This window comes from Hydractinia symbiolongicarpus, chromosome 11 (assembly GCF_029227915.1).
Source record: "Hydractinia symbiolongicarpus strain clone_291-10 chromosome 11, HSymV2.1, whole genome shotgun sequence".
Taxonomy (NCBI): domain Eukaryota; kingdom Metazoa; phylum Cnidaria; class Hydrozoa; order Anthoathecata; family Hydractiniidae; genus Hydractinia; species Hydractinia symbiolongicarpus.
Genome location: NC_079885.1, coordinates 17,911,205 through 17,938,453, shown reverse-complemented (window position 1 = coordinate 17,938,453; position 27,249 = coordinate 17,911,205). Strand labels below are relative to the sequence as shown.

The following is a 27,249-nucleotide window of genomic DNA, read 5'->3' as shown; positions in this document are numbered from 1 at the left end:
ATGACATCCTGCTTCATTTTAAGCAAGATATCATTAATTCATGTAGTAAAGTACAAATGTGTTCCGGTCATGCTGCTGGAAGTGAGGCAGGCATACACTCTATAAAAGAGATAACGAAGGAGAAGAGTCTAAATCTGTACTTTTAGTAGACGCTGCTAAACGCGTTTAAATGTTAACATCCTTACTGGTTATGTGAATAACTGTTACCGAATTCCAGCTAGGCTTTTGTTATTGGAGGATATGAGGTAAAATCCGGAAAAGAAATTTTTCAAGGGGACCCTTTAGGAATGGCTATACACGCAATTGGCCTCACGCGACTTGTTGGCATAATGTTACAGCTAATCGTCAACACAAACATGGTAGCTTTCGCTGACCTTATCACTGCTGTGGAAAAGTGTAAATCATTAATGTATGGTTGGACAAATTAATTGATATTAGTACGGCATTCGGCTACAACGCCCTAACCAAAAAATCTTGGTAATTGTCAAAGAGCAACATGAGCAAAAAGCCATAGATATCTTTCAAAGTATTAAAATATCAATTCGTAGAGAACGTCATCTTGGTGCAGTGTTTGAAAGTAAAGAATTCAAAAGTAAAAGCTGTCAAAAACTGATTGAGAAGTGGATAGAGGATATTACGTTTCTTTCTAAAACCGCTATGACTCAACTACAACTACTACGCGTGCTATACCAACGGCTACCAACACAAACCTTCATACTACCTCAACCATACCAGGTATTGAAGAAATTTTTAACGGCCTTAGGAGAATGCATCAGACACTGCTTTATTACTGCCATTACTGGGTGACACATTGTAAACGACGATGAGCAAACACTTCTGTCTTTACAACCAAAACTTGGTGATCTTGGTATTAGAGTTATTACAGAAATGGCTCCAACAGAATACGAAAACTCGATGCAACTGACAGAAAAGTTACATAACGAAATAATGAGAAGGTCAGAAAATGATGATTGAAAGACTTTACAACAAATAAAAAAGAATCAGCCTGCGCGTGCTATTTTTAGATGCACGGCTATTTGACCTAAAAAAGAGCTTGGTGGCACACTTCAACTAGAAGTAGCGCACTAAACGCGCCAAGAAATTAATAATTGTCGAGGAGGACGGTATTCAAACTGTTCAAGATATCATAAACAGAGTTAGTCTTTTGATACAACCTCGTTCCCAGAGCGTGTTGCCTTATTCAATCGGCCGCCGTCCCAAAATAAGAAAGGGGAAGTGACCCTGCAAACGAAGTCTTTTTTATATTGCCCTCAAATATATGGCTAAAATTAAAGCTAAAAAAAACTTGGCTACAGCTAAAAATCCTTAAAGTAGATCATAAAGGTGCTACAACTTTTATTGACCACATTCCTCCTGGAAACACGATTATTATTACCCATCCACGGAAAAGCGATTTATACAATATTTCCACGTTGTCTTTCAACTTAGATCGCCTGGTTTATTCACTTTATTTACCAAGAAATAAACCAGGTTGGCATAATAAAAAGTCCCATTTCGTACAACGTGCAACTGGTACCCGCACCAGTACTACCATGTCGAAGTACGTACGATAGTAGCAAAGTGTGTGAGGTTTTCATTCCCCATTCCTTGTACTATATTGTTTTAAAAACAAAAAGGTTTGGATGAAGAATGTAATTAAGCATACGTAATTGAGTGAATCAAAACGATCTGCATGTCCGCATAGTTATCTGGATGTAGTAGCCCACTTAAAAACATGCGCAAACAACTAATTTGAACCAGTTTCACCAAACCTTCAATTGCAGACAAAATAAAATATAAAAGCAAGTGAACACCCTAAGATTTATTCTTGCATCACCAGCCAAAATTAGCACGAATATTAAATAACAACACCACGTCCGGTGTTTTAGAGGCCTGGGACAGAGGAGAACGAATTGAAACATCGCGCCACTTTGCCTCTTGAAGGAGACTCCCTGCGCACTGTCTGGCGATGTGACGTCACACGATCTATGTGTAGGCTCTTTAGACTATAGGTCATAATAAGCTTAAGGTGAAAATTTATTTTGCTATTTGTCTGAAAGCGTGGACCACGTGATTTATGTATAGGTTCCTAATTGAGCGGTCGCTAGACAAAGTATTGCATTGAAAAGCTAGTGCACTTAGTTTCTGGCGTTCTAGAGGACCGCGTCCGATGGAAAGCCATCATGCTTTACTAGGAATTAAACGTGGTGGTGGACGACCGAGTATTATTACTAGTATTTTAAGAGAGCTAGAGAAATGGTTATGTCATTAGCACCTGAAAACCACTGTCAAATGTAAAAACTGTGAATCTGGTTTCAGCCTGAATGTTCATTTTTTTTTCATGTTGAAATATATTTGTTCTGTTTTTTTTAAGAAAATAGATAAATTCAGTGAAATTTTTTCAAGAAAATAGGTAAATTCAGTAAAAGTTTAACTGTAGACAGAGATGTGCTTTCTTTTTTAGGTTCATTCTTCCTATAAAATTGTTTTCATAAAAAGTAAAGTTTACACGTGTGAAAGAAATTTCACACTTGGTTGCCTTTGTTCGCTTTGTATCCGTAGCTTAGCGCGATAGCTGAAAACAACTATAAACGAGTTTTGAGATATAATTTCTCTAAAGGCCCAAATACACGGAACATTTACAATTTTCAAAATAAAATATTGAACTAAAATTGATCTAAAAATGTTGTGTATATATCGTTAAAAAATAATAGAACTATAGTACTAAAATGACGTAAAAACACAAATCAATATTCAAAAATTAATATAATAAAATCAAACTAGTTTGATTGAGAGTAAATAGTAGTGAAGAGATGACTGAAAGTTACGTCAGATAATTTTGTATTGCCAAGTACATTAAGAAAGTATCAAGCCGCAAGGCAAGGAATGGTATTATATGCTCTCATTTCATTTCTGGTGTGACGGAGCCAATCTTTTACCCATTAGTTCTTTCTTTCCTAACTTTTCTTTTATGTGGAAGATTAAGGGTGGATTTTCATAAAGCAGAATTATGCGCCGCTGCGATTAAACTTTCTACACTCTGACTAGCTAAAATGCACTCTACTACAAACATATCTCAAAATATTTACGTTTTATAAGAAACAATTTACATGCGTTCTTTCAAGTCATAGATAGCACAGTGATAACAGATGCTTCAATAAGTTTTTCTTCTTGAACTTTATATCAGGAGAGCACAACAACAACGACAACTACGATGGCTCCTCCGGTGACTCACTTCTCTTCCAATTTAAAATCACTTCTCTTCTTTTTGAATAAAACAGTTCTCTTCTGCATTCCGTCATTTGTTACCATCTCGTTACCAGTACTTTTTATTGCATGGCTTGAAACCGTGTCATTTAGTTCAAGAGGAAAAGCGGGAAGGACAAGGCTTGTACTTTTTGGCTGATAACGCAAAGCAAACACAAAAAAAAACTACCAAATTTTATTTTAATTGTCATTGGGAAACATGTTAGTAGTCAAGCTCAGTTAGTTATAGTCTTATCTTCCTACCTTATTATTATTTTCTAATCTTGTCTTCCTACAAGGCTGTAGCTAGCTAGCTATACTTAGCTACTAATCTGCACCAAGAAGGGTCCACCTTTCCTACCCTAATTGCCATGAAAAAGACAGTTTTTGGAGTGGAAATTTGTGGCATTTAAGCATGATTTATCAGTATAGGGAATCTATTAAATTCGTTCAAAGCTCACAATACACCTTTTCACAGTTGAGTAAAAATAACATACCCTTACTTTATCCAACTCAAGTTATCTGTATAACTAGTTGCACCATACTAATCATCTTAAAACCAATTTAGAAGGCATAACTTCAATATTAAAACTGAAAACGACCTTTCCTTTTTACAAAAAATACCCACTGCTGTGGGCTGACAAACCTGTTTGTTGTTGTTTTCTTCTGTTTCTACGCAGTACCCTCCGTGAAGATTTTTCTCATAGCCGTGTGGCATTGTCTTTTGAAACCACTACTTCATGTATTACTACATATTATAATAACTGAAAACGTGTATCATAGTGCGGTACTGGAGCATGTAATTTTCTTTAAAAATAGACCTACTTTTCACAGAGAACTTTCTTGTACTCTCCACCGCTATATATATACTAAAATTTTGATTTGGAGTTGAAGGATAGTGTGTTGATATTGCGTCTATGCCATTATTTCTATTTGACTTTCCCCTTGGGATACGTTTATGATCAAACGATACAATTTTACCATATTGTATATTTAAGCAAAATGTATTAGGACTTGTATACTTAAAAATGGCAGTCAAACGACCAAAACGTGTGAAGTGTAGTCCTTATTACTTTTTCATTTTATAACGCCACACAATAGTAATTTTTCAAAGTAAATTTGGTGATGCCAAATGTTTTTTAAAAAATTGCTATTGTGGACTTGACTTAGGAAAAACAATATTTACAATGGCAAAAAAATCAAAACTATTTACTACCTATATATACTACACATGTTATAGGCATGATAAATAAATGAATAAATTTTTGTAGCTAGCTAGCTATAGGTATTTTTTGTGTGCTCGTCATTCTAACATTTTTTCATTTCAGTATATATATGCTTTTTGCTGTTGTGTTTAGATGGAAGGAAGTCACAAGTAAGTTTCCTGTCCCCACCCACATGGTATCGAAGATTACATACTGCTCAAAAATTTTTGTTATTTTTTAAGACTGCTGTACTTTCATTCTGTCTGGTTTTTGCAGTTAATTGAAGTTAGGCTGAAAAAATAAAAGAATTTACAGAAGATTTTTACATCTGAAAGAGTGTATGAATAATATAAAATGCTGTATATGCATAATGACTGAGAACAAGTTCAACCCTGTTGCATCAAGTTTTAATTTATGTATGCATTATTTTTAAGAAATTATATGTGTAAAGACCATGAAGAATCAACCGTATTTAACTCCTGCTGAAATTGAGTTTTTGGCTGAACAAGAATGTGTCACAATAGTACCAAATTTTAAGGAAAAAAAATTGTTCTTTTTGACGGTGAGTATATATAGACAATTATTTTAAAACTTGTTTTTTGTCAGGTGATTATGCTGCTATTTGCTAAAATTCTTTTTTTGACAAGAAACTAAATATACTAGTCGTTAGCCCATAGAAAAATCCACAGGTTCGCCCGTTCTTTTTATGGGGCATTGCGTGTGTCTTGCTACTTGCGCAGCTAAGCTACCATTTTGACAGACAGACAGACGTATACGGGTATTATAATATAGATTTTTTACTGATAGCTTTTTGTGTAGAAGAATGACAAAAGGAAACTCAAAATGCTGAGAATATATCTAGATATCCCCATCTCTTCCAATCTGATCTAGACTAGTGGTAGATCTAAACTCAAATTCATTTGCATCAAGTCTGTCCTTATTAGCTCATGCTAAGTTTTTTTCTTGATTTACCTTCAGGCTTTGCCCTGAAACAGTCAAGACATTTTTTTTACCCAATTATCATCCTCCATTCTTTCCAAGTGTCCCAACCAACTTAATTCAATTCAATTTGTTTTGTCAGTAAGAAAATGTGTAACATTTCAAGTGCTAGATTTTAATAGTCACTATAATTACTATATTTATCATGGCAGGAGACCAATACTGTAGCAGAAGCTAATAAGAATGTAGAGGTCACCCAAAGGTAAAAAAGGAGGGAACTGTATTGTTTATGAAAAGTAGATACTGGTGTCATTAAATTATTAAATAAACAGAAAATAGACAGTAAGGAAAGTTTTTTGGTACCACCAAGTTACCAAGTTTTTTATGCTAGAAAAATTTAAAAAAACAAGCAAAAAGAACAAAAAAACTCAATCTTCTTATCTAAAAAACATCTTTAATGCTACAAATACCTAGCCTGCTTTTTAGCACATCAGAACTCTTTCTGTCTCTCAGACGTGCATTACACCACCTAACCATGCTCATGTCGTTCCTTTCTAAACGGTCAAGATCTTCCTGCTTCACTGCCCATGTCTCACTACCGTACAACATAACACTTCTTACACAGGCCTCATACAACCTACCTTTTACTTTAATTGACAAGACTCTGTTAGTCAACAAAGGAAGTAACTGTAAACTTTTTCCAAGCAAAACCTATCCTGCAAGTACCACTCCTTTCATCACTAACTTTACTACCCAACATATCACATAAGTAACAGAAGTCCTCAGCTATCTCTAACGAGTCACGTTTGTACATTATTAAATCTAAAAATACTTCATTGTCTATAATCTCACCTTTGCAACACTTGCATACAAACTGAATGTCAGCTTTTAACCTTCCTCCAATACCACTGTACTTCTTATGTACCCAATGCTTGCAAGTCTGACGAAAAAATTGAGTTACTGCCCCTTTCCTGCAAACACGACGAGGTCATTTTCCAACTACGAAGCCACACTTAGCTTAAGTGCTACTATTCATGACTTTAGACTTTGCTGCATTCACTCTTAACCCTTTCTCTTCTATAGTCATTTCTTTCACTTCTCAAACTTTAAATTAATTCTTCCATGGACCCGGCTACACCATCACTTACACTAAAATTAATTACTAAGTGAATTATTAATCCTTACATGGCTTCTAGCATTGCTGTATGTACATAGACTGTCACCCTTCCCGTTGAAACAATTCATTATTACACTTGGAAAAAAAATTCATTGGAAGAAATATTTGCATTGCGAATCAAGAGTCTGAAAATAAATTTCGTGGAAGAAGTTATTAATTTAAATAAAATCTTTCAAACAGCAAATGTGGACATTTCTGAAAATTAGAGGCCATTCCTATTTAGGCTTTTTCTTTATCAAAAGTAGGTTTTAGAAAATTTCTTTAGGAAAATGTCATTTAATTTTCTCATATGGGCATTTTTAATTTATTTCACAAAAGGAATTATAGCGTATTGTGTACTATTGGTAAGTTTGGGAAAATTTATTTTCGCAAATTAGGGCAACATTCGTGAAAACTTAAGATACAATTGTTGGTTCTAATAGTAATGGTAAGGAGTTTTTGAGTTTTAGTCAGGGTCTTGAAAGTATATTTCACTTTATAAGATTGGGTGTATCATACAACTTTGAGGGTTAATATTTCTGTTAATTTTTTTTCCTTTTTATATCACTGATTTTTCAGGGAGACTTTGGTCCATTTAGCCCAGGCTTGCCAGTTGATGTACCTGTATGGTTGGCTGTGAATTTGAAGCAAAGAAGGAAGTGCAAAATTCATCCGCCAAGTTGGCTGGATGTGGGTAGGTTTTCGCCCTTATTTTCGCGTAAAGTTAGTACACATATATACCTTTATAAATTAGTTAAAACTTTAATTTTTAAAACTGAAATTAAAATTGTTTTTTGGACATAGTGATCTTTCAAGTTGCAAACGGAATTTAACATATTGACTTTATTATATTGGCAGTCTATCATTATAACAAGAGTTCTAGTATCCCTGTTAAATATATCTTATATGTGTACATTATATATTAAGAACTAAAATTTTCGCCGGAAAAACTTTCGGACACAAGTTTTTATTTCAGCGGAAGTCGAAAAATGTATGGGTGAGTCTTTTGAACGAATTTTAACTAAATATCAAAATTAATGATTACGCGAAATGACACAAAAAGAAGGCTAGAAGCATTCAACGTGCACATATATTTAATCAAGATCTATAAAGGGGTCTTCAGGATCCAACTTTATAGAAAAAGCCTCAGCCAAATGTGAAAATAACGAAAATAAGTTAAAAAACTGCTTTTTTATTGATTTTCTGATTGCCCCATATATTATTTCTATGCACTGGTCCTTTTTTAAAAAAAAATAGAAAAACCAAAATTTTCGGACAAAGGACTTACGGCAGACACAAATTTAGGACGGAAAAATTTTTTTAGTCCTAAAATTTCCGTTTCTAATGTATGTGCTTAAAAACACACAGATGTTTTGATCAAAGGCCGCTCAATATTAGTGAAACCATTACACTAGGGTCCAATGTAACAATTGGAGGCCAAGTATGCTAATTGGTTGAGAAAAATTGACGTTTTCCTTCATGTGAGTAAACAAGACCTAATTAGAACCAAAGCTATTTGTCAGGCCACCAATCAAGGGTACATATGTAGGTGTGTTTGTGTTATTTATTTTTTGGCCTCATTTTCTAATTATTATGAATTATTGATTTAAATTGTTTTTAATTGTAACATAGATGCTTTGCAAGAAACTAAAGAATCGGAGAACAATTCTGACATTTTCACCAAACCTCCATCAATGCATTATATGGAAATTGCGTCTATGCTAATTCGATGGTATGCGTTGACATGGTTTTCTGGATTTTTGTAAATATTTTAAAACTTTAATTTTATGACTGGCAGTAATTTTACTGCGATTTTATTTTTATGTAGAGATTATAAGGAACAATGAAAAAGCTTCTGGGTGTGAGTTTACTACAAAAATTTCTTGTATTCCAAACATGTATATATACATACATCAACCCATCACAATTAAAGTTCTGCTTTGGATGAATATTCTTGGTTAAGAATGACTTCGCTAGCCATGACGAGCATCTATCAAAACATTCTTTTTGTGGCCAGGTATTGCAAACTTTTGGAAAGAACTTGAATTTCCATTACAATGTTTTATTACAGACCCAAATTCATATTAAAAAGGAGCTGGCATGTTATAGCCAGCTATTGGCTATTTGAGGGCAAATTTAGTGAACAAACTGCGAATCAGACATTTTTTATTTTCTCGCTAAAACGAAAATCTAAAACAATATGTAGACACGATTCGCTTCAGTATACATAAAACCTTAAAATAGTACATAATATTTTAGTCATTTTTAGGTTAAGCATATTAAGTAATAAAAAAAAACAACAACAGTAAAACCCTCGCCTCTGTGATTCTTTTCAGATAGGAAGGTAGTAAACCGTAGCTTGATTTACCTATGAATATATTGGTGCAAAACACATGCATGTGCCTTATTTAACACCCAATTATCAAATAACTGTTGTTCTACTGTAGTGCTCCAGAAGATATTCCAAAAGCAGATGAAGTCAGGACACTGATCAAAGATATCTGGGATGTCAGAATGGCAAAACTGCGACGGGATGTTGATCAAATGGTGATCAGACAGGAACCTCATGCTGAAGTCAGTTTTTGTTCAATTTATCTTTTGCACTAGTGTCGCTATTTTTTTCTTTTCCTTTTTCCTTAAAACGTATGACGTTTTAAACGAAACAAAATTAAAAGTTTCATAGTTTTAAAACTTATGAGAAGAATTTTTCCCAGCAATTAAAAAAAATTAAAAAATCGTTAAAAAACTTTCGCGAAAAAAGTTCCAGCCACGAAAATTTTATCATACTACTTATATTTGTTATTAGCTTTCCAGTTGGTATCTTTTTTTATTTCTTCCAGTGCACTCTTTTTTATGAACAACAAAGCAACATGAGGCTCAAATCTTTCAAAAAACGAACTGATTACCAACAAAAGAGTTTCACGTAAAACAGAAGCCTGACCATAGAGGTCTTTTGTACATTCGTGGCCTAATAAATAAAAATTTAAAAGAACGTAATAGTCTACCTAAGTAATGACCAACGAAGCAACAACTAGGCAACAGTTAAGCATATAATAACCATATACATCAGGGTTTAGCAAAATTTGAGCCTTATCAAAGTAGCGTATATTTCGTTTTTAAAATATTTATTTTTTCATCGATTTGGTCACCGTATGTACCCTATCATTTTAGATCGACAATTTAACAGTGATGGAAATGAACCAAGTGAGAACTTTATTGCTACCCGCATTGAATCAGATGCATAATATGAGGTGCTACGTCACGCAGTTACCAGCACCTTCAAACACGTAACTAGCATTGTTGGAAGTTGAAACCATATCTAGCGAATTTTTCACTTCGCGGTGTTAATTTTACGGTGTGGATATTGTGTGGTTCCGACGTTGTCGTTGTAAGTGACAGAAACTTGTAGTAGTGATGGTATGGGTCATTTTATACCATATGGACAATATATTTAAGGAGAACATAAAAACTGGTAAAAACTGCCCGATAACCTTTTTTTTATACCTTAATACAGGAATGAATTTTTGCGAATTTCGCGACTGTTTTGTAATGCGCGAAAATTGTTTCCGCAAAAATTATTTAAAAATTCACGAAAATTAATTCTCGCTCTACCAACTGCGCTATCGATCTTCATTTATCGATCTTCATATTTTAAATTTCACATATTGACTTTTGACTGAAAATTTGTAAAAGAATTATGATTTAAATTGTAGTAAATGACATACATTGAAAGGAAATGATAGTTCTTCAGTTGTGTTTTATTGGTTTGGCCTGTGGTGTTTTTCAGTTACTCTGTCATTTCTACTTGCTCGAACTCGCAATTGACCGAAATAATTGTTCCAGATAAGAAAAGTTCAAATGAAGAGAGAAAATTAGGTTTAAAGTGTCAAAAAGGGTCCAAACTGTGCGTTAAATATGCAAGTTTATTATAACGTTTTTAGAAAGACCACTGCATGTGTGGTGTATGTGATGAACATTCAATAATAATGAAAAATTTAGGTTTAGATTTGCTTACCTCGCAATATCCTCCTTTTGTTTTTGTTGTGTTCTTTTACGCGATGCTGTTGCAGTATCGAAGTCTCCACTTTTTTATATAGTAAAGTACTTTTTTAAATATATGCAACACAGAATTTCAAATTACAGTGACGCTATTAATTCAACTCCCGTTATCATTGGAGGCTAGCTTCAAAAACGTAATACACAGGCCAAAAACTTTGGTGCGCTGTTAAAATGGCAAATCTCAACTAGACTAAACGTTTTGGCTTTTTCAACTTTTTATTGGAAAAGGATGTAAAAACACGAAACTTGATGTGGTCAGAACGATCTTATGTTGTATTTTGTACTTCAGTACTTGTTCATAATTCATCTACAGCCTTTTTTAAGCCTTTCTTTAAAATGGGGTACATATTTAAGACTAAAAAAAGACAGAAGAAAGTACTATTGCGGTTTTATGCTAATTATGCGATGTCTGCGAAGAACATTAAATTGTGCTGCACATTTTTAAAACGTTGTTAGGAAAAAACAACTGATAGGTATGACAAGATAAAACCATTGTCCATCGTGTTGTCTTTCATTTTTAGGGTCAATATCTGATAACGTTTTGTTGCTGAGCGTTAAGACCACGCAAAATAACCAAATGTAATAGAAAACAAATAAACAAATTATCAAAATAAATATAGATAATAAAAAGGCTAAACTAAAAAAGTGTGCTAAATCTGAATATAAAAATCCCTGATCAACTTAAATCTAAAAACACAGAACCTAAATAAATGCCGAACCTAAATATACGCTGTGCCTAAATATATGCCGAACCTGAATATATACCGAACCTGAATGTATAAACCCTGCTAATGAATAAGAAAATCCTTAGATCTAAATACAAAAAATGAACGTGAACATGCAAACCGTGAACCTGTACAATTTTTTTTACCTGAATAGAAATAGCTGAATCTCAACCACAATAACTCAATCTCAACCACAATATCTCAATCTCAACCACCACAATTGTTGAACCTAAGTCACAATAGCTCAATCTCAACCACAATAGCTCAATCTCGACCACAATAGCTCTATCTCAACCACAATAGCTCTATCTCAACCACAATAGCTCAATCTCAACCACAATAGCTCAATCTCAACCACAATACCTCAATCTCAACCACAATAGTTGAATCTCAACCACAATAGCTCAATCTCAACCACAATAGCTAAATCTCAACCACAATAGCTCAATCTCAACCACAATAGCTCAATCTCAACCACAATAGCTCAATCTCAACCACAATAGCTCAATCTCAACCACAATAGTTGAATCTCAACCACAATAGCTCAATCTCAACCACAATAGCTAAATCTCAACCACAATATCTCAATCTCAACCACAATTGTTCAATCTCAACCACAATAGTTGAATCTCAACCACAATAGCTAAATCTCAACCACAATATCTCAATCTCAACCACAATTGTTCAATCTCAACCACAATAGTTGAATCTCAACCACAATAGCTCAATCTCAACCACAATAGTTGAACCTGAGTCACAATAGTAAAAACTGAACCAATATTTTTGACCTGAAATTTGCTACATAAAACCACAGAAGACAGAAGCATTTATGCGAAAAATTACATCACATGTGGACATAATTCGCGAAATCATTGCATTTATCTACTTTTGAACTTGTTTAGGTTGACTTGTCAATTTTACAAAATCTTAGTTTGTTTGTTGATATCCGCTAAACGGTAATTTCTTGAATTATTGAACCTTTTAGGGCATCGATGTGGATTGGAACTGTAATGTATGAATGTTTTTAAACTTAACAAGGAAATTTTAAAGGGTATTTACTTCACATATACATCTGCGAAAATTGAATTTGAAAAAAAAATGAAGCTGCTGAGTATTGCCCGGGTTGCTTTAAATTGGTCGATTTCGAGCACTAGTCTGCCGTCCTGGAAACACCACTTGCGCAGTAAAAGCTTATATAAACGAAGTTTAAAAGTCAAGCTGCCATTGCAAGTTCTCCAAATGGAAGGATGGGTACCGATTTAACACATTTTCGGGTCGATAACGTTCTTGGGGCCTTGTAATCGTTAAGGTTCTTTAACCGAAAACTGATAGGATGGGAGTCCTATAAACGTAAGAGATATGATGAGCGGTTAGCTTTAGGGGAAATTAACGCAGAAACAGGTAATCTGAAGGCTCCACCAAGAAGAAGCATAGTGAGGTGATTTTCGAAACATGACCAGCTCCCCCTCTTCCTCTATGCGTTGAGCATTAAATTTGCTTATTGCTTGCTCACTTGATGAGCAGAGCCACTGTTACAAGAAAAAGCAGTTATATGTCCACGGCTGGGAGTACTCAATAATCGCAGGTAATGCAACTGGTTCAGTTGTTAAAGAAGTCCATATCTTTTTTTTGAATAAGCGCCGCCATGAAATTAAGCGCCGACATAGATTAAGCACCGCACAAAAAAATCTTAAGTTTTTGAAAATGCGTCATAATTGCAGTTTCAAAACACTTTTCTTTTTTTGTGAACATTTCATTGCGGAGATAACAAAATTCTTCGTTTTTAGGAGTTGTTTGATAGATTTCAGTAAATTTATCCAAGATTAAATTTCCGCAAACTATTTTTAATTATAATTCCGGTGTTCACACAACTCTATATAATTTTATGTTTAATTTAAATCTCCAACCTCGACCCCAGGGTATTCCTTTCTCTTTTTGATATTAGGGAGGTGAGAAAGAAAGAATTCGTCTCGCCGTTTTTGCATTAAAGAGACAATGAGTCCTGGGATCGAGATTGCTAAATTCGTTATTAATTTTTTTTCTAGTTCCGCTCAATTAAATTTTCGCGCACCTTCTTAAAAGAAATATTCCGCACACATTAAATTTTCGCACGTTGAATGCACCGAAAATTAGACGAGCACAGAAATTTGATGAATTAAGGTGATTAGGAGAACGTTAATTAGAAAGTGGGCGTTTTATTTAAAAATATCAATAAATTTTACTCATGTCTTCTCTGCGCATTTTTTTTTTTTTTGTTAAAAATTCAAATTTAAATTAAAAGCCTCCTTTTTAAGCATGTAAAGGTGGCGTTAATAGAACGAGGGTGTTAAAAAGGTGGCGTTAATAGAACGAGGGTGTTAAAAAGGCAAAGAGCGTTAGATTAACTAAATACGCCAACAATAATTTCGCCCAAATTTCATGTCACGGATCTTCTTGCAAAAACAAATTTTTCCCTTTAAGATATGTTGTCCTCTCTGTAATATTGGAAAAAATCCCTTCAACACACAATAATTGAATTGCATAACGCTTTAGAAGCAAAGAAATAACCTGTTAAATGAAATATGTCATACTTCAAATATATCTTCATTGAGAGACGATATCCTGAGTGATATATACATTACTGCACAATTCGAATTTTGGTGGATATTGCGCGAGAAACTATTTTTTTAAGAGAAACTAATTTTTTAAGAGGTTCTAGAATCAGCGGCTACCCTGAACTTTCTCAAATTTTCTTTCTTTAACAGTGACGAAGTTTAGTATTTTCCATTTTTAAGACTTTTCAGGAATGCCAGACTCTTTTTGTCCTGGGAATGTCGATTGAGGAAGTCAGGCTAAGAACAACAATAAAAGAACAAGATTTATTTACTTAATATTTTAATCCAAAAAAGAATTCTTATAAACTGAAAAATACTGCGTCATTTACAATTCCTCGCTATATACAACCACAAATAAGAACAAATAAAGAATGGTAGAAAATAGTTGGACAAAATAATATCCACACAAATATGCATTACATAAACAAATATATATACATGAAAAAAAAACACCCTTAAACGTTTACTCTGAAAACTACCTTCAATTATTTATTCTCAAGGCGGGTGCAAATGCGTCCAACATTTTGATGAGAATGTTGATGAATATTGGAGGACATTTACAATGCTGAAAAATTTGAATTTTGCATTTGAGTTGTTTCATCCAACATACTGTTTCATTTATTTGACAATTCACATTCAAGGACATTGCATCATTTTAGTCGAATGATGAAACCTTTTTGGGAAAAACAAAAAACTAAGTGAAGAAAAGAAAAGAAAGGGGGTATATTACGAATATCATCCAAGAACTTCGATCGAAGACAGACAAAGGTTCCGAGAAATGTTACAGGGGGGGGGGGGGGGGAGGTAGAACTAGACCAATAAAAGCTGACCTTTTCTTGTTTTTTTTTTTACTTTTGTCATTGTCAGTGTTTTCAGCCATTTTACACTTTTCAGCATTTTTTTTCCTGCGTTTTTCTCTTGGTCTTCTAAATCACTTGATATGGCTGTCATGCTGACTTATTTTTCCTTTCCACATGTTCTTCCTACTATTGGAGATTTGTTTATAAAACATTCCATAAAAAACACAATTCATTGTCAAAAAAAAAACTTTTGAAAATAGTATTCGAGTAGTTACGCATCACACTGAGAAAATGAGTTGGATGAAATTTACCTCAAATGCATCCAACATATACACTGTGGTGGATGTGGGAGAAAAATGTTGATAAAAAGTTTGACTCATGTCAAACTTCATCCAACACGATTTTTTTCTTCTTTTTCGTCTTTCAAAAACTATGTGTCAAATCTATGCATCCAACAACTTCTGAAATTTATGTTGGACGAAATGTTGCATGCTTTGCCCAAGCCTTAAACGAATGTCAAAGAAGGTGAGAAAATATTTCTCAAACACGGGTTCTAGGAGAATAACAGAAAAAGTATATTAAAAAATAACTCTTAGAAAAATGAAAAAACTTCAATCCCACTAAAAAAATTTAAACTGTATCTACATTCCAAAACTTGGGCTGGTAAAAAGATTGAAAAAAAAAAATTTAAAAAAAAGTTGCTGGACATGGATTGTTTTCAATCTACATGTGTTCTTTTGTAGGCATAACATTCACAAGCATCGTGGGCTTAAATTTGGTCATTTTTTAAGCATATGCTAAGCATTATGTGAAGCTAACAAAATGTTTTTTTTTTGTTTCGTGAGCAGTTTTTCTTGACAACAATAACTCCTCATTTTGGAATTTCAATTGCTTATCAAAAAAAAACATGTAGTTTCCGGGCGCTTTACAGGATTTCATCGACTTGCACCAAAAATATAAAGGCCGCTTGGTACTAGGTTGCGATATGTTATAATTTACATGTATGCAATAAATGAAAATAAATCTTTTAAATATACATGTTCGGCAAGACCTTAAAACAATAAAAAACAACAAAAAACATAAAACAGTGTGTATGCACCTCATGTACGAGAAAATTGAAAGTGATAAAAAAATTTGAATCTGTCTGTTTTTTGCTAAAGAAATCAACAAGCTCAAATTAATATTCTAAACAATATATGGGACTTTATAAAATTGAAGCCTCGTATTGAAAGGCGCATGGTATCAATTTGAAAAAGTGATTTGCGCAGCAAAATAATAAAAACATGTTTTTATCTTCTATTAATTAAGAAAAGTAACATGTGAGCAGCCAACCATCGCAAACCATTGTTGGGTTCATTTTGTTCAACCTTGCCAAAAGGCGCATGCGCCAAAATTTTGGGTTAGACCAATAAGGCTGTTGTATTAAAAACCAATGTCTTAAAATTGAACTGTAAAAGACTATGCGCAGGACGAGCCAACATATCCGCGTGAGAGATCAAGCAAAACTAGCGTGGCCAACATTCTCTAATATGAGCGGTTGGAACGCTGTGGATGATGTGAAAGAATTTGTAAATGTGATCTCCTCTGTCGTTGGATTCGAAGCCAAACTGGCGTTTTGACGAAACGAAATGTTCTGTGACATATCCAGTCGTGACTTTTGTGTTGCTGATGAGTTGGGTAGCAGGAATCTATTAAACGAACTGGCTTGTGAATGATCACTAACGGTCAAATTACTTTTGGCCGACATAGTGCGACCGTCCGTGAAAAACTGGTCGGCAGCACTATATTTATCCCGCATTCCCTTCTTATCTCTCCCTTCTTGATCCGTCAGCCACACGCCAACTTTCTCTATGTAACCAGAGCGTAAATTCGTTTCGATTGGTATATGCTCTGATTTAAAAGAAGGCGACGACACGAGCGAACCCCCGCTCGCGTGAATGCGATCTAACTTTGATAAATCCATTTTCGTGTTCGTTGACAAAGACTCGTTATCCGGGTCTTCGTCGATATTTTCGAACTGCATGTGCACTGAACGTTTGCGGTCTTTTACCGAACCTCTGTTAGGAAATGTAAAGCCATTATTATTTATAGGGGTTTGATTGCCAACTTGAACAGGCAATCTCAAGTTACTCTGATGCAGTGTTTGCATATATTCATGTTTCATCTGCTCCCTGATCACTGGATCGTCAGTCGCTGCGTATTTCTGGTAAAATTGTTGAAACATTTCTAAATTACTCGCCACTGAGTTCGTATCTTCGGTAGCGAGCAGCGAATCGATGTTGCTAGGAGACATCGTGCTTCCGTTATCTTCTAGTATCTTGTCCTTTGATATGACGTCATGCGAAAAATCGCTCGTAAAAGGAAGTATTAAGCCGTTTTGTGCTACTCTTGCGTTTTCTGCAAAAGGTTTCTTCTCCAATTTATTGGAGTCATAATGATCGCCATTCGTTTTGTCATACTCAACAGAAAAGCGCTTACGATTAGTCAATGGAATAAAACCTTCCTTCGTGGTTAGGTCTGATATTTTTGCTTTCAGCCGTTTTTTATTTCTCTGAACATTTTTCAGTTTATGCAAAGGAGGATAAGAAGACATCCAAGGATGGGACGATGCCGAGTTGGCATTCATACGAAAATCTGGATCGACATGAAGGAGTTTATCGATGAAGTCTTTAGCTTGTTCAGACACACTCAACCATACCTATAACATCAACAAACAAAAGACGTATATGATTTTTGAGGAAAGATGGACAAACAAAAAACAAACAAACAAAACCCACAAACAAATAAACATTTCCATAAACAAACAAACTAAGGGTCTGGGTAAAAGGTTGTTTAAAATTCGAAATGTTGATGAGAAACTACTTTTATCGGATATCGTTGCATTTTCTATGTTACTTTATGTGAAAAAGCTTTCTTAATTCTTTTTTGTTCGTTTGACGTGAACTTTTTTTAATTTCAGCACGCAGTAGATAAACCTAAAGCGATTAACTTAATCTTTATAATAAGGAACGCTTTTCAGAGAAACAACATAACACGCTGTTTTGTAAAACGAATCACAGCTATTTTAAGATAACACGTGGGCGGCAGAGTATAAATCGGATATCTATTTAGTCAGTGTTTTTAAACACATAATGGCGCTCCTTATGTGCAATTTTTCTACGCATATATAATTTTTTTATTCATTTGCTGTTTTGGAGATTATTGCATGCAATAAAATCAAAATATGACAATTTTATTTCCAAAGGAAAGAAAAACAAAAGATTTACTTTTGGTTTCATGTGATGATTGCAGCTCTATTGTTAAAATTTCTACTATTTCTTCAAATGTCTTAACAGATAATGCCATTCCTTTTATTATAAATTCTTGTTTTTAAAGCTGTTACTATGGACACCGAATTATTAGCGGGCCAATCATTACATAAAGAGCTATATCTGATTTAAAATTGAAGGAAATAAATGAAAATATGAAATTAGTAAAAGCTTTGAATGCAGTATTTCACAACTTTTTTACGCACGGAATCAAGTGCCTCTCCCCAAAAAAAACCAAGGGGAAGACGGTAGGCTTGTGCTGGTTTCTGCACTTTAAAAAAAATGCTCCATGTAAGGGACATATTAAAAGAAGTCGTTTAAGTCGCAGTTGATAATAAATTAAAAAAAAAGTTTTTACTTGTTTTGATAAAAAAAAAGATTGAAAAAATGTGTATAATTTTCTAAAAAAGGCGCCCGATGTTGGAGGACATGTTGACGCGCGTTGCTATGACCACCAGCCTTACAAACGTCTTTTTCGTATGTTTTTGTTCGGATTTCAAACAAGTTTAATTACAAAAATTATCATTTTAAATCAAAATGGCTGACAGTAAGGATGGATGTAATTTCAAGAATGTTGGTTGCTTTTTGTTTGAAAAAATATATGCTATGTTACCACGGTTTGAGGTATCTTGAGCCAGCTACATGTTCTATCATTCTACAGCAGCAAAAAAGATTTAGGGTGGCAGACACTAACAATGTTTTTTCGTAACACAATTCTCGAATAACTTAGAAATGTTTCTAAATGCAAGCCATGAAACAAACATGTACCTCTTCTGACATTTTGAAAAATTAGACGAAAAAAAAAACTAATTTGTTTAACTGTTCCCTTTATTGAGTAGAGTTTGAAATGCTGATCAACATATTTTACATGTGCATTTTGCTGACTATAATTAAGACATATTCATTTGTATTTATGTTCATAATTAAAAAAAATTTGCTGCTTATAATCAATTTAAATAGTACAAATATACAGCTATCTATAACATTTTTAAAATGAATGATTTTTCTTTTCACTTTTCTCAGTTTTCATCACTACTCATAGTAAAAATAAAATTTCACAAAGAAATAACCCCAAACTAAGAGGTGAACAATTTGTGAAAAGAACATACTCTAATGTCAAAAACCTTTAATTAATTTCAATGGATTTTGCAGGAATTTATTATTCGCAGGATGATAAAAAAAAAATAAAAAAAATTCTGCATAATTTTAGAGTCCGAACTTCTTTTCAAAATTCTAATTACTTTTAAGTTAAAGCTACTTATGCTACTTTTTAGAGATATCAGCACAATGAGATAAAAAACTAAACAACATCAGAGGATTTGGTTTTAAAGCTGATATTTTTTCGCGATTTAAACTTTAAAAATTTTGCAGAATTTATTTTTGTGGTTTGCAAAAAGCTTAATAGTTTGTGGAAATTAATTTCGCAAATTTTCTAAAGAACTATGAAACGACAAGGAACCGCAGCCCTGGTAAATGTTACACCATGGTGTAATATCTCTAAAAACAGATTTTTCTCTCTGAAAACTTACAGCTTGACTGGTGTAACAATTGTTACAAATGTAAAAAAAAGTCACAAAAATAAAGTTGAAATTATTTTTCTTTATGTCTGATCATTTAATCATTTGTATCAACTACAAAACTTCTTCTAACATAAGAGATTTACTTAGTGAACATACGGAGAAAACGACAACTGAGACTAAGTAACAACCCTTAAGAACAAAATCATCATCATCGTCAAAACAGATTCTACTTAAATAGAACTTAACTATCCTTGAGAGAAGCTAGATGCTTGCATGCACAGGCTGTAGAGCAAATTCATCATGCGTACGCAACAGTACTTGCTACAAACTTTTGCTTCGCAGAAAATTTAATTTTTTCCCATACTTGTGCAATTTTTATTGAGACACCCAAATGTGCTTTGTCATTTTTTGCTGATGGATTCCAATAAAAAAAGAACGGTTTTGTAATCTACTGTGATTCAGAAGAGTGTAAACAAGCATTAAAAGGTTTTTAAACAAACATTAATAAGTTTGCTATCCTTGTTTCAGAAGTATTTCAATTTTCAATGATTAGCTACAGTTCGTAAAAAAAATATTATCGCATGATTTAATACAATAAAATATGAAATATTTTCTATGGTCATTATTCAAGAAGATTCAAACAGTAAAAAAGCAAGGTATGCATGCTGGTTGTGTGTTGGGAGTAAAAAAAAATTCAAAAATGCTTAGGAGTAAATAAATGTCAAAAATTCTTTACAACTGCTTTACAAACACCAAAGCCATCTGAATCTGCTACAAAAAGGATGGTTGTAAAAGTAGAAATGTTCTTAATAAATATATAATACTTGTTTAGCAAAACAAATTGATGAACTACTCTAGTCTCCACATGTATTCAATAAGTATATATACATTGAATTATAAAACGTTTTTTTACACACTAACCATACTTCATTAATAATGTTGTATTCATTAATATTTCATATAAAGGTTATTAAAGTCATGAACATATAAAATATAATGGTGTTGCAATATGCCAATAAACCCAAAATCATGAACAAAGAGAATATAATGTTCTTCTCATGCAGTCACGAACACGAAAAAATAGGACGAAAAAAATACCTCTTAATAATTTGCATAACAAATTACAACAAGATCAAGAGAAAATATGACAGCAACAATATTTGAAATTTACATGAATTCAATATTTAGTCCTGCAGCGTCCAAATATGGTCAAATTTTTAACATTCTATAGATTTGAATATACAAAATACATTCTTAAAACTGATTTGTTAAAGAAAAAAAAAAGACCTATATAAATTTTATTCACAATCTTCTAATCCAGTGAATAAGTGTACCAACACTTAAGGCCATATCTTTAGTAAAGCTTAAGAAATTTAAATCTATTCTGAAATTGGAAAAATGATCTTTTATAATACGCATGTGTGACATTATTTCTGATCCCAATGACGTAATTGAAATAATTTCTTACCTGGAATCTATTTGTATTAGGACTTTTTACAAGTATGCCAACTTTTGTCACCTAAGCATAAATAGTTGCACATTTATGGCCCACGGGCACTTTATGCCCCCTGTGCTACAAGAACTAAAAAGGCTGGTGTTAATAGGGTTAATAATATGCATAAAAATGTGCACTTCACAAATTTTCAAAGCTACAGCAATCAATGAATGTCACAGCTGTTTCAATGGATAAAAAAGTTTATCAAGTTTAAATTTCACCACAACAACACCTTTTTTATAAGAAAAAATTTACAAAAAAGTTAAAGAAGGTTAATCACTGGATTTTGTAAACATTGACATAGTACGGTGTACTTTTTTTGGTGTGTGTCATTCACAAAAGTATGTATTTGAAAGAATGTTAAAAAAAAACAGAAAAATACTCCTAATATTTACTTTTGTTATTCTTCCATTCAAAAGTTCACATCACCTTTTTGTTATTGAATTTCGCAATTGCTAAGAAATTTTTATCAATAAGGTCATTTTTTTTAAAAGTGCCTGTTTATTCGAATATGTATAAAAACTGACTATTTGTAAAAAATATGTCACATACAAATTTTGTTGAATAAAAAAAAAGAGAATAAAAATGCAATGTAAACTAGTTGTTAGCACATGGAAAAAACAACCGGAATTCGCACATTCAAAAAATTAAGGGAATTTGTGTTTCACTACTCACTGCTACCATCTTTATATTTTACAGAGATGCGATCAGTATTACAATATATAGGCAAACCATTAGTACGTGGAAAAATCGTTTACTAGTCATACATGTAATGCTTTTATGTACCTTTACATGTATTTAATAGTTGCATCTCCACACAAACTTTCGATAGTGTCTGAACTGTTGTTAGTATCACTAATCCAGTACTAAATACATTAGCTATTTTTGGATGTCCAAAACAATAGAGTCCGTGTCTCACAAACTAACTTTAATTATCTCATGTAAACTTAGCTTATAACCTAGTGTTGTATTTAATTATTCTAACATCATGTGATCAACGAAAGAAAAAGATATAAACATAAAGCAAGGCAATGTTTTAACTTTTTCACACATTTTATTTATCACACCGTATTTATAACACTTGTACCAAGTTAGTAGAGCAGTTTTTTGATATATCAAGAAAGAAAAAATACCTGACAAAATCTAAGAGATATCCAAAATCTATTTTTTCCTAAGTATGGTTTCTTTAACACCCAGGTTCACACTAATTCTAATTCATACGATTACGCTTAAATACTAATTATAACAATAAGAATTAAATTGTAGCTATAAAACTATCAAAATAAGTCTAAAGGCATAGGCTATACCGCGTTATTCTCAATAGGAGGGTCACGCTCAATTGATAAACTCTTTATCAGAGTAAGTTTGAAATCATTAGTATTAAGTACTATGCAAGTACTGAGAAGTTGTGAAACAATGCTGGAGAGTGATTACAAGACATCAAATGTTCGAGAACAGCGGTGGTCTGAGAGTCAAGTTTAACATGTTTACCTGTAAGTGCAGAAATACCTAGGTGCTCAGACATACGACTGTAATTATCTTCAGCACAATTTTTTTCTTTTGTTTCATTTATTCACACATTTGTTTCTTTCAGTTCATTCATTCTCACATTCATGTGGCCGTAGTTTGAATTCCTGACATGAATTATGAATCTGCCAACGTACGCTGTCAATGCAAAAATTACGCCGGCAGAATTTTGACGACGTGAGTTATGAATCTGCCAAAGTGCTATGTTAAATTCGAAGATTGTATCTGCAAATTTCTGCTGCCGCTCAGAATGCTGAATCACAAAGGCTGAAAGATGCTGCAATTCGTTATAAAATGACTACATAATGTCCCTGCGAAACTTAAAAATTGCTGTATTTTGATCTAAAATGATGAGAAAATGTCATGTCACAGCTTAAAAATATTCATATATAATACCTTCTAAGATGATGGGAATAAGTTCTAACGAAGGTTAAAAATAAGCATATTTTTTATCTAAAAACAGTTTCAAAAAATTTTTTCAAAAGCATTTCCTTTTTCACGTGTGGCTGTTTATTTAATAAAAATATATAATAAATTTTAATAGCCTTTGGGGTCACTAGTGCTTTTAAACAATAGCTTGCATTTTACATGTGTTACATTAGGTTACATTACATTAGGTTATTACATCATATTAAAAAAGTTACATTAACAATACTGTACATCTTTAGAATGGAGTCGGCAAACATATCGATTCTTGTAGGACAATTGGAATGTCATATAAAAATGTTAAGCATAGTTTTTTTGTGACTTCATTGCATGCTTGAAATTTCTCCAAAACACCACTATCTGCTTAAAATTTAATTACTTAAGTTAAAGATCGAATGCTAACAATATATTTAAAGTTTCTGACAGCTAAATAAAAAGTATTTAGCATATTTTCCAGTTTTTAAACAGTTGACATGTCAAAAATCAACTATAAAAAATCAGGAAATCAAATTAATAATGTGTTTCAAAAAATTACGGAATGATTCCCCTGGATAAAATAAAGTTGTGTTGGAAATTTTAAGTTCTATGGATAATCCTAACAAAAGCTCATATATCTTCCTAATTATAAGAATTTCATAAAGATTTTTTAAGGGTAGTTTCAAGTAATAGTCAATATTTCAGGCTCTGAGAGGTATGGAACCTAAAAATTTGGGATACAGGTGCCTAATAGATAAATATTAAAACTTAGCAAGTATCATAATCATGCAACATAGCAAAAAAAAGTTATTGTAAAAAACCGACAGTAAACATGTTTTATTTGATGGACGCTGTTACTTATGATGTATACAAATACAGAATTCTTACACATCGTTGTGAAATATTGTTTTTGATCCAGGACTGTTTTTAGACAAATAAAAATAATCCCATCTATATGACTCTATAAGTTTTGTGGTATTTATTTTTATGACCATTATTTTTCTAACATTGTAGATTTTTTGCTACGCAGGGGAAATTCTTCACATACTCACATTAGTTGTCATGTTTCAAAAGTTAGCTCAATGAAATTTGGCAATTGAGTAAAAAAGAAAAAGTAATAAAAGATAAACTTTATGAATTATAAAAAAAATTATATTGTTAGATCAAAAATAGTAATAAGTCAATTTAGATAGTAAGCTTATAAAATAGTCTTTTGACAATGAAGACAGCATTTTGAAAATAAAATTAACAGCAAAAATACAAAAAAACAAATTCTTACCTCACGTTGATATCCATAAACACCATCCATAATTTGTTTAAATAATTTTGGTGCTGTGTCAGCACTAAATGGTAAATGGCCACTCAACATAACATAAACAATAACACCAAGCGCCCATAAATCTACGATTTTTCCATATGGTTCCTTTTTTAGAAGCTCAGGAGCTATATATTCTGGCGTACCACACCAAGTTTTAAGGGTTTCTTTTTCATCTGAAAGAATTTTAGCAAATCCAAAGTCTGTAATTAATATTTTAGAATCATTTCCCGGGTGATAAAATAACAAATTTTCTGGTTTCAAGTCTCTGTGTGTAATACCTTCTGAATGTAAATAAGTAATACCAGATAAAACCATTTGCGTTATATTACAAGCATATTTTTCTTCGAGGTGGCCCCTACTTTTTATCCTATCGTAAAGTTCACCTCCAGTTGCTAATTCCATGACCATATAGGAACACTCTTTCGATATTATAACTTCATATAATTTAATAACAAACTGATGGTCAATATGTTTTAACACATGAAGTTCTGACTTAACAACTTCTTGTTCTTGTAACGTATGAACTTTCACAACTTTTATGGCATAAGGCTGCTTCGAAGTTTTACACTCAACCCTAAGCACATCACTAAAAGAACCTTTTCCTATAAGAGCTTTTACATCATATTTTGAAGTTACTCTTGAGTCAATTTTAGTTCTATATTTTGGAGTTTTTAAAACAGGTTCTGGCTTCAGCACAGTAAAATCCTCGAAGTTTGGCTTTGACTTTTTCACAAGGGTGCCTGCTTCAAGTTGAGGCAAATTATCATCAATTTTATTTCCATCAGCTATTTCTTTTCCAACAGCACAACCCATAACAAATGTATATAAAAAACAAATTATCATACTTTTTATTTAAACAATATGTGTGTCTCCTTCATCATCTGCTTCCTCTTCAGACATAGTAAATAAAATTGTACTCAATGTGGGGTTGTTGTCGTCAAGTTCTTCTTCCCAGAAAAAAGTGTAACTAAACACACGGCAACGAAACGAGAGATTTACACCAATTCCGAAAACGAGTGTCAGGCAGAGCGCGCGCGACTTGTTTTGCTCAAATCGCGTCAAATTTTCGTACCATTTTTTTTATCTCAATGCATCTTTCTAAATAAAATCAAGGAAATATCTACAATGTTATAAGGATCAAGTGTAGCATCAAGTGGTATTCAATATTAATTAAAGCAAGCAAAATTTGGCTAAAAGGTTTAATTACCCACAAATACGTCCATGCCGAATTATCGACATATCATAACCGGGGTAAAACCGTAGTAGAAAGCGAAAATGCTGACATAATCAACGACAATCGGAAATATTTAATCGAATTTAATCGACATTTCACAAATGCGTATACGCCTGGCATAGCAGAACATTTACTTGTCAGAAGAAATGGCTGCTTGCAAAAATATTGGATTGTAGTAAAGAAGAGCGTGTGTATCGTATGGTATCTCTGGAAGCACAAACACACAGTGGTGTAGATGGAATTCTTTTAATCTTACTGTTGGTTTACAATGAAAGTTTTTAGCTGTATAGCACAGTGAATAATAATCGAACAACATAACAAGCCACATAATAAACTAACTATAATCTAAAAAAAAATAAGAAAAAGAGAAGTATAAAATATGAATTTGTTTGTTCTTTAAGATTTCTTAAGATTTTTATTCAATTTAGGTGTGATTGCACTTCGCGCCTTTAGATCATGGTGGAGTTATCACAACACACCTCGATCAATGAATCCTTTTCTGTCATAACATTGTCTACAGGACTTCTGCTGCTTCGAAGAGGAATTTTAGTGCATTAAGACTCCTTTCGCAGGACCCTTATTTCTGATGTTTTGGATGTCTTTTTTCTTTTTAGATGTTTATTAATATTTGTATATAACTAATCTACTATTTTTAATTTGAATCAGGACTTTATGGAAAACAGATTTTTTAAACTGATAAAACAATCATGTATATATAATATATATGTATAAATATTATTGAAATAAATAAAGATTACCGATAGAAGCTGAGAAATGTCACTTTGTCAGAATTATTAATTATTTTGATATTTTGTGGCATATCGTTTAAGGAGGATTTTTACGAAGCGAATTGGACAGCGAATTCGCTGGCGAAATGTATCTGACCATGCGCAGTTTTATTTGTTTTCATTCTGCTTTAAAAAATTCGCTTCGGCGAAATATTTCGCTGTAAACTTAACCAATCAAAACCTCAAAACGCAATATTCAGTGTTTATTCTCAGGAAAACTTATTACTGGAAAGAATTCAAAACAACTGTCTTATTTTTAATACCCAAAAGAGTGCGCACATTCAGTATTTTAAATTCGCCACATGTTTTTCGTTTCACGTGAAAATCAAAAAGATACTTCGCAGCTCGTCTCCGAATTCTCCATTCACTCACAATTCGTTCCGTGGAAACCCTTCATTGTGTTTATACGAATAACGTGTTTATGTCACATCTTTTGTTTTATACAAAAAGATCGATGGTTACTTGTTTTATACAAAAAGATCGATGGTTACTTGTTTTAATGTCTTTCGGCGATCAGCGATAATTTCACATTTATCTACTGTTCACGTTCAAACCTGTTGTGATTTATTTTATACGCTGAATGACTGGTGTTGCATATTACTTACTTCTGCTCAGTTTTCAAGCTATTTCCTATTTCGTGCACCGTCGCACAAGCACATTCGCTTAATATTTTCCTAAGTGAATCTTTTTTACTTTAGACGAAGCATTAAAAAAACCCATGAAAGATACCTCGATATTATTCAAAATTTCAACAAATGCATAACGCTAAATCCTCAAATAAGATCCTTTGTATAGCAAATCAGGAACAATTTTAATTTAATTAATTTTTAATTGTTGATAATTTAAACTAATTATCCATAAAATGAACAATATAGCTATTTGAAAAATTTAACAAGACAACTGCTCTAAACCACCACCTAGCAAACACCCTTG

General features: G+C 32.8%; 2 protein-coding genes across 3 annotated transcripts; one reads left to right on the top strand and one right to left on the bottom strand.

The window, feature by feature from the left end:
* Positions 1 to 3,348: 3,348 nt before the first annotated feature.
* Positions 3,349 to 10,296, top strand: LOC130614274 (DNA replication complex GINS protein PSF2-like). Of its 2 annotated transcripts, none has more exons than XM_057435696.1 (7): positions 3,349 to 3,468; positions 4,605 to 4,621; positions 4,886 to 5,013; positions 7,126 to 7,240; positions 8,179 to 8,308; positions 8,994 to 9,120; positions 9,718 to 10,296. In XM_057435696.1, exons 3-7 carry the CDS (start codon positions 4,906 to 4,908, stop codon positions 9,835 to 9,837), a joined length of 600 nt encoding a protein of 199 aa, XP_057291679.1. In that variant the 5' UTR covers positions 3,349 to 3,468; positions 4,605 to 4,621; positions 4,886 to 4,905; the 3' UTR covers positions 9,838 to 10,296. The 2 variants fall into 2 exon arrangements, with proteins under 2 accessions (XP_057291679.1, XP_057291680.1); XM_057435697.1 differs by having other exon boundaries at positions 3,352 to 3,468; positions 8,179 to 8,278.
* Positions 10,297 to 14,187: 3,891 nt separating this feature from the next.
* Positions 14,188 to 25,273, bottom strand: LOC130613971 (uncharacterized). Its single transcript, XM_057435351.1, has 2 exons — positions 24,256 to 25,273; positions 14,188 to 17,422 (listed from the first exon to the last, which is right to left on the bottom strand). Exons 1-2 carry the CDS (start codon positions 25,135 to 25,137, stop codon positions 16,220 to 16,222), a joined length of 2,085 nt encoding a protein of 694 aa, XP_057291334.1. The 5' UTR covers positions 25,138 to 25,273; the 3' UTR covers positions 14,188 to 16,219.
* Positions 25,274 to 27,249: the final 1,976 nt, after the last annotated feature.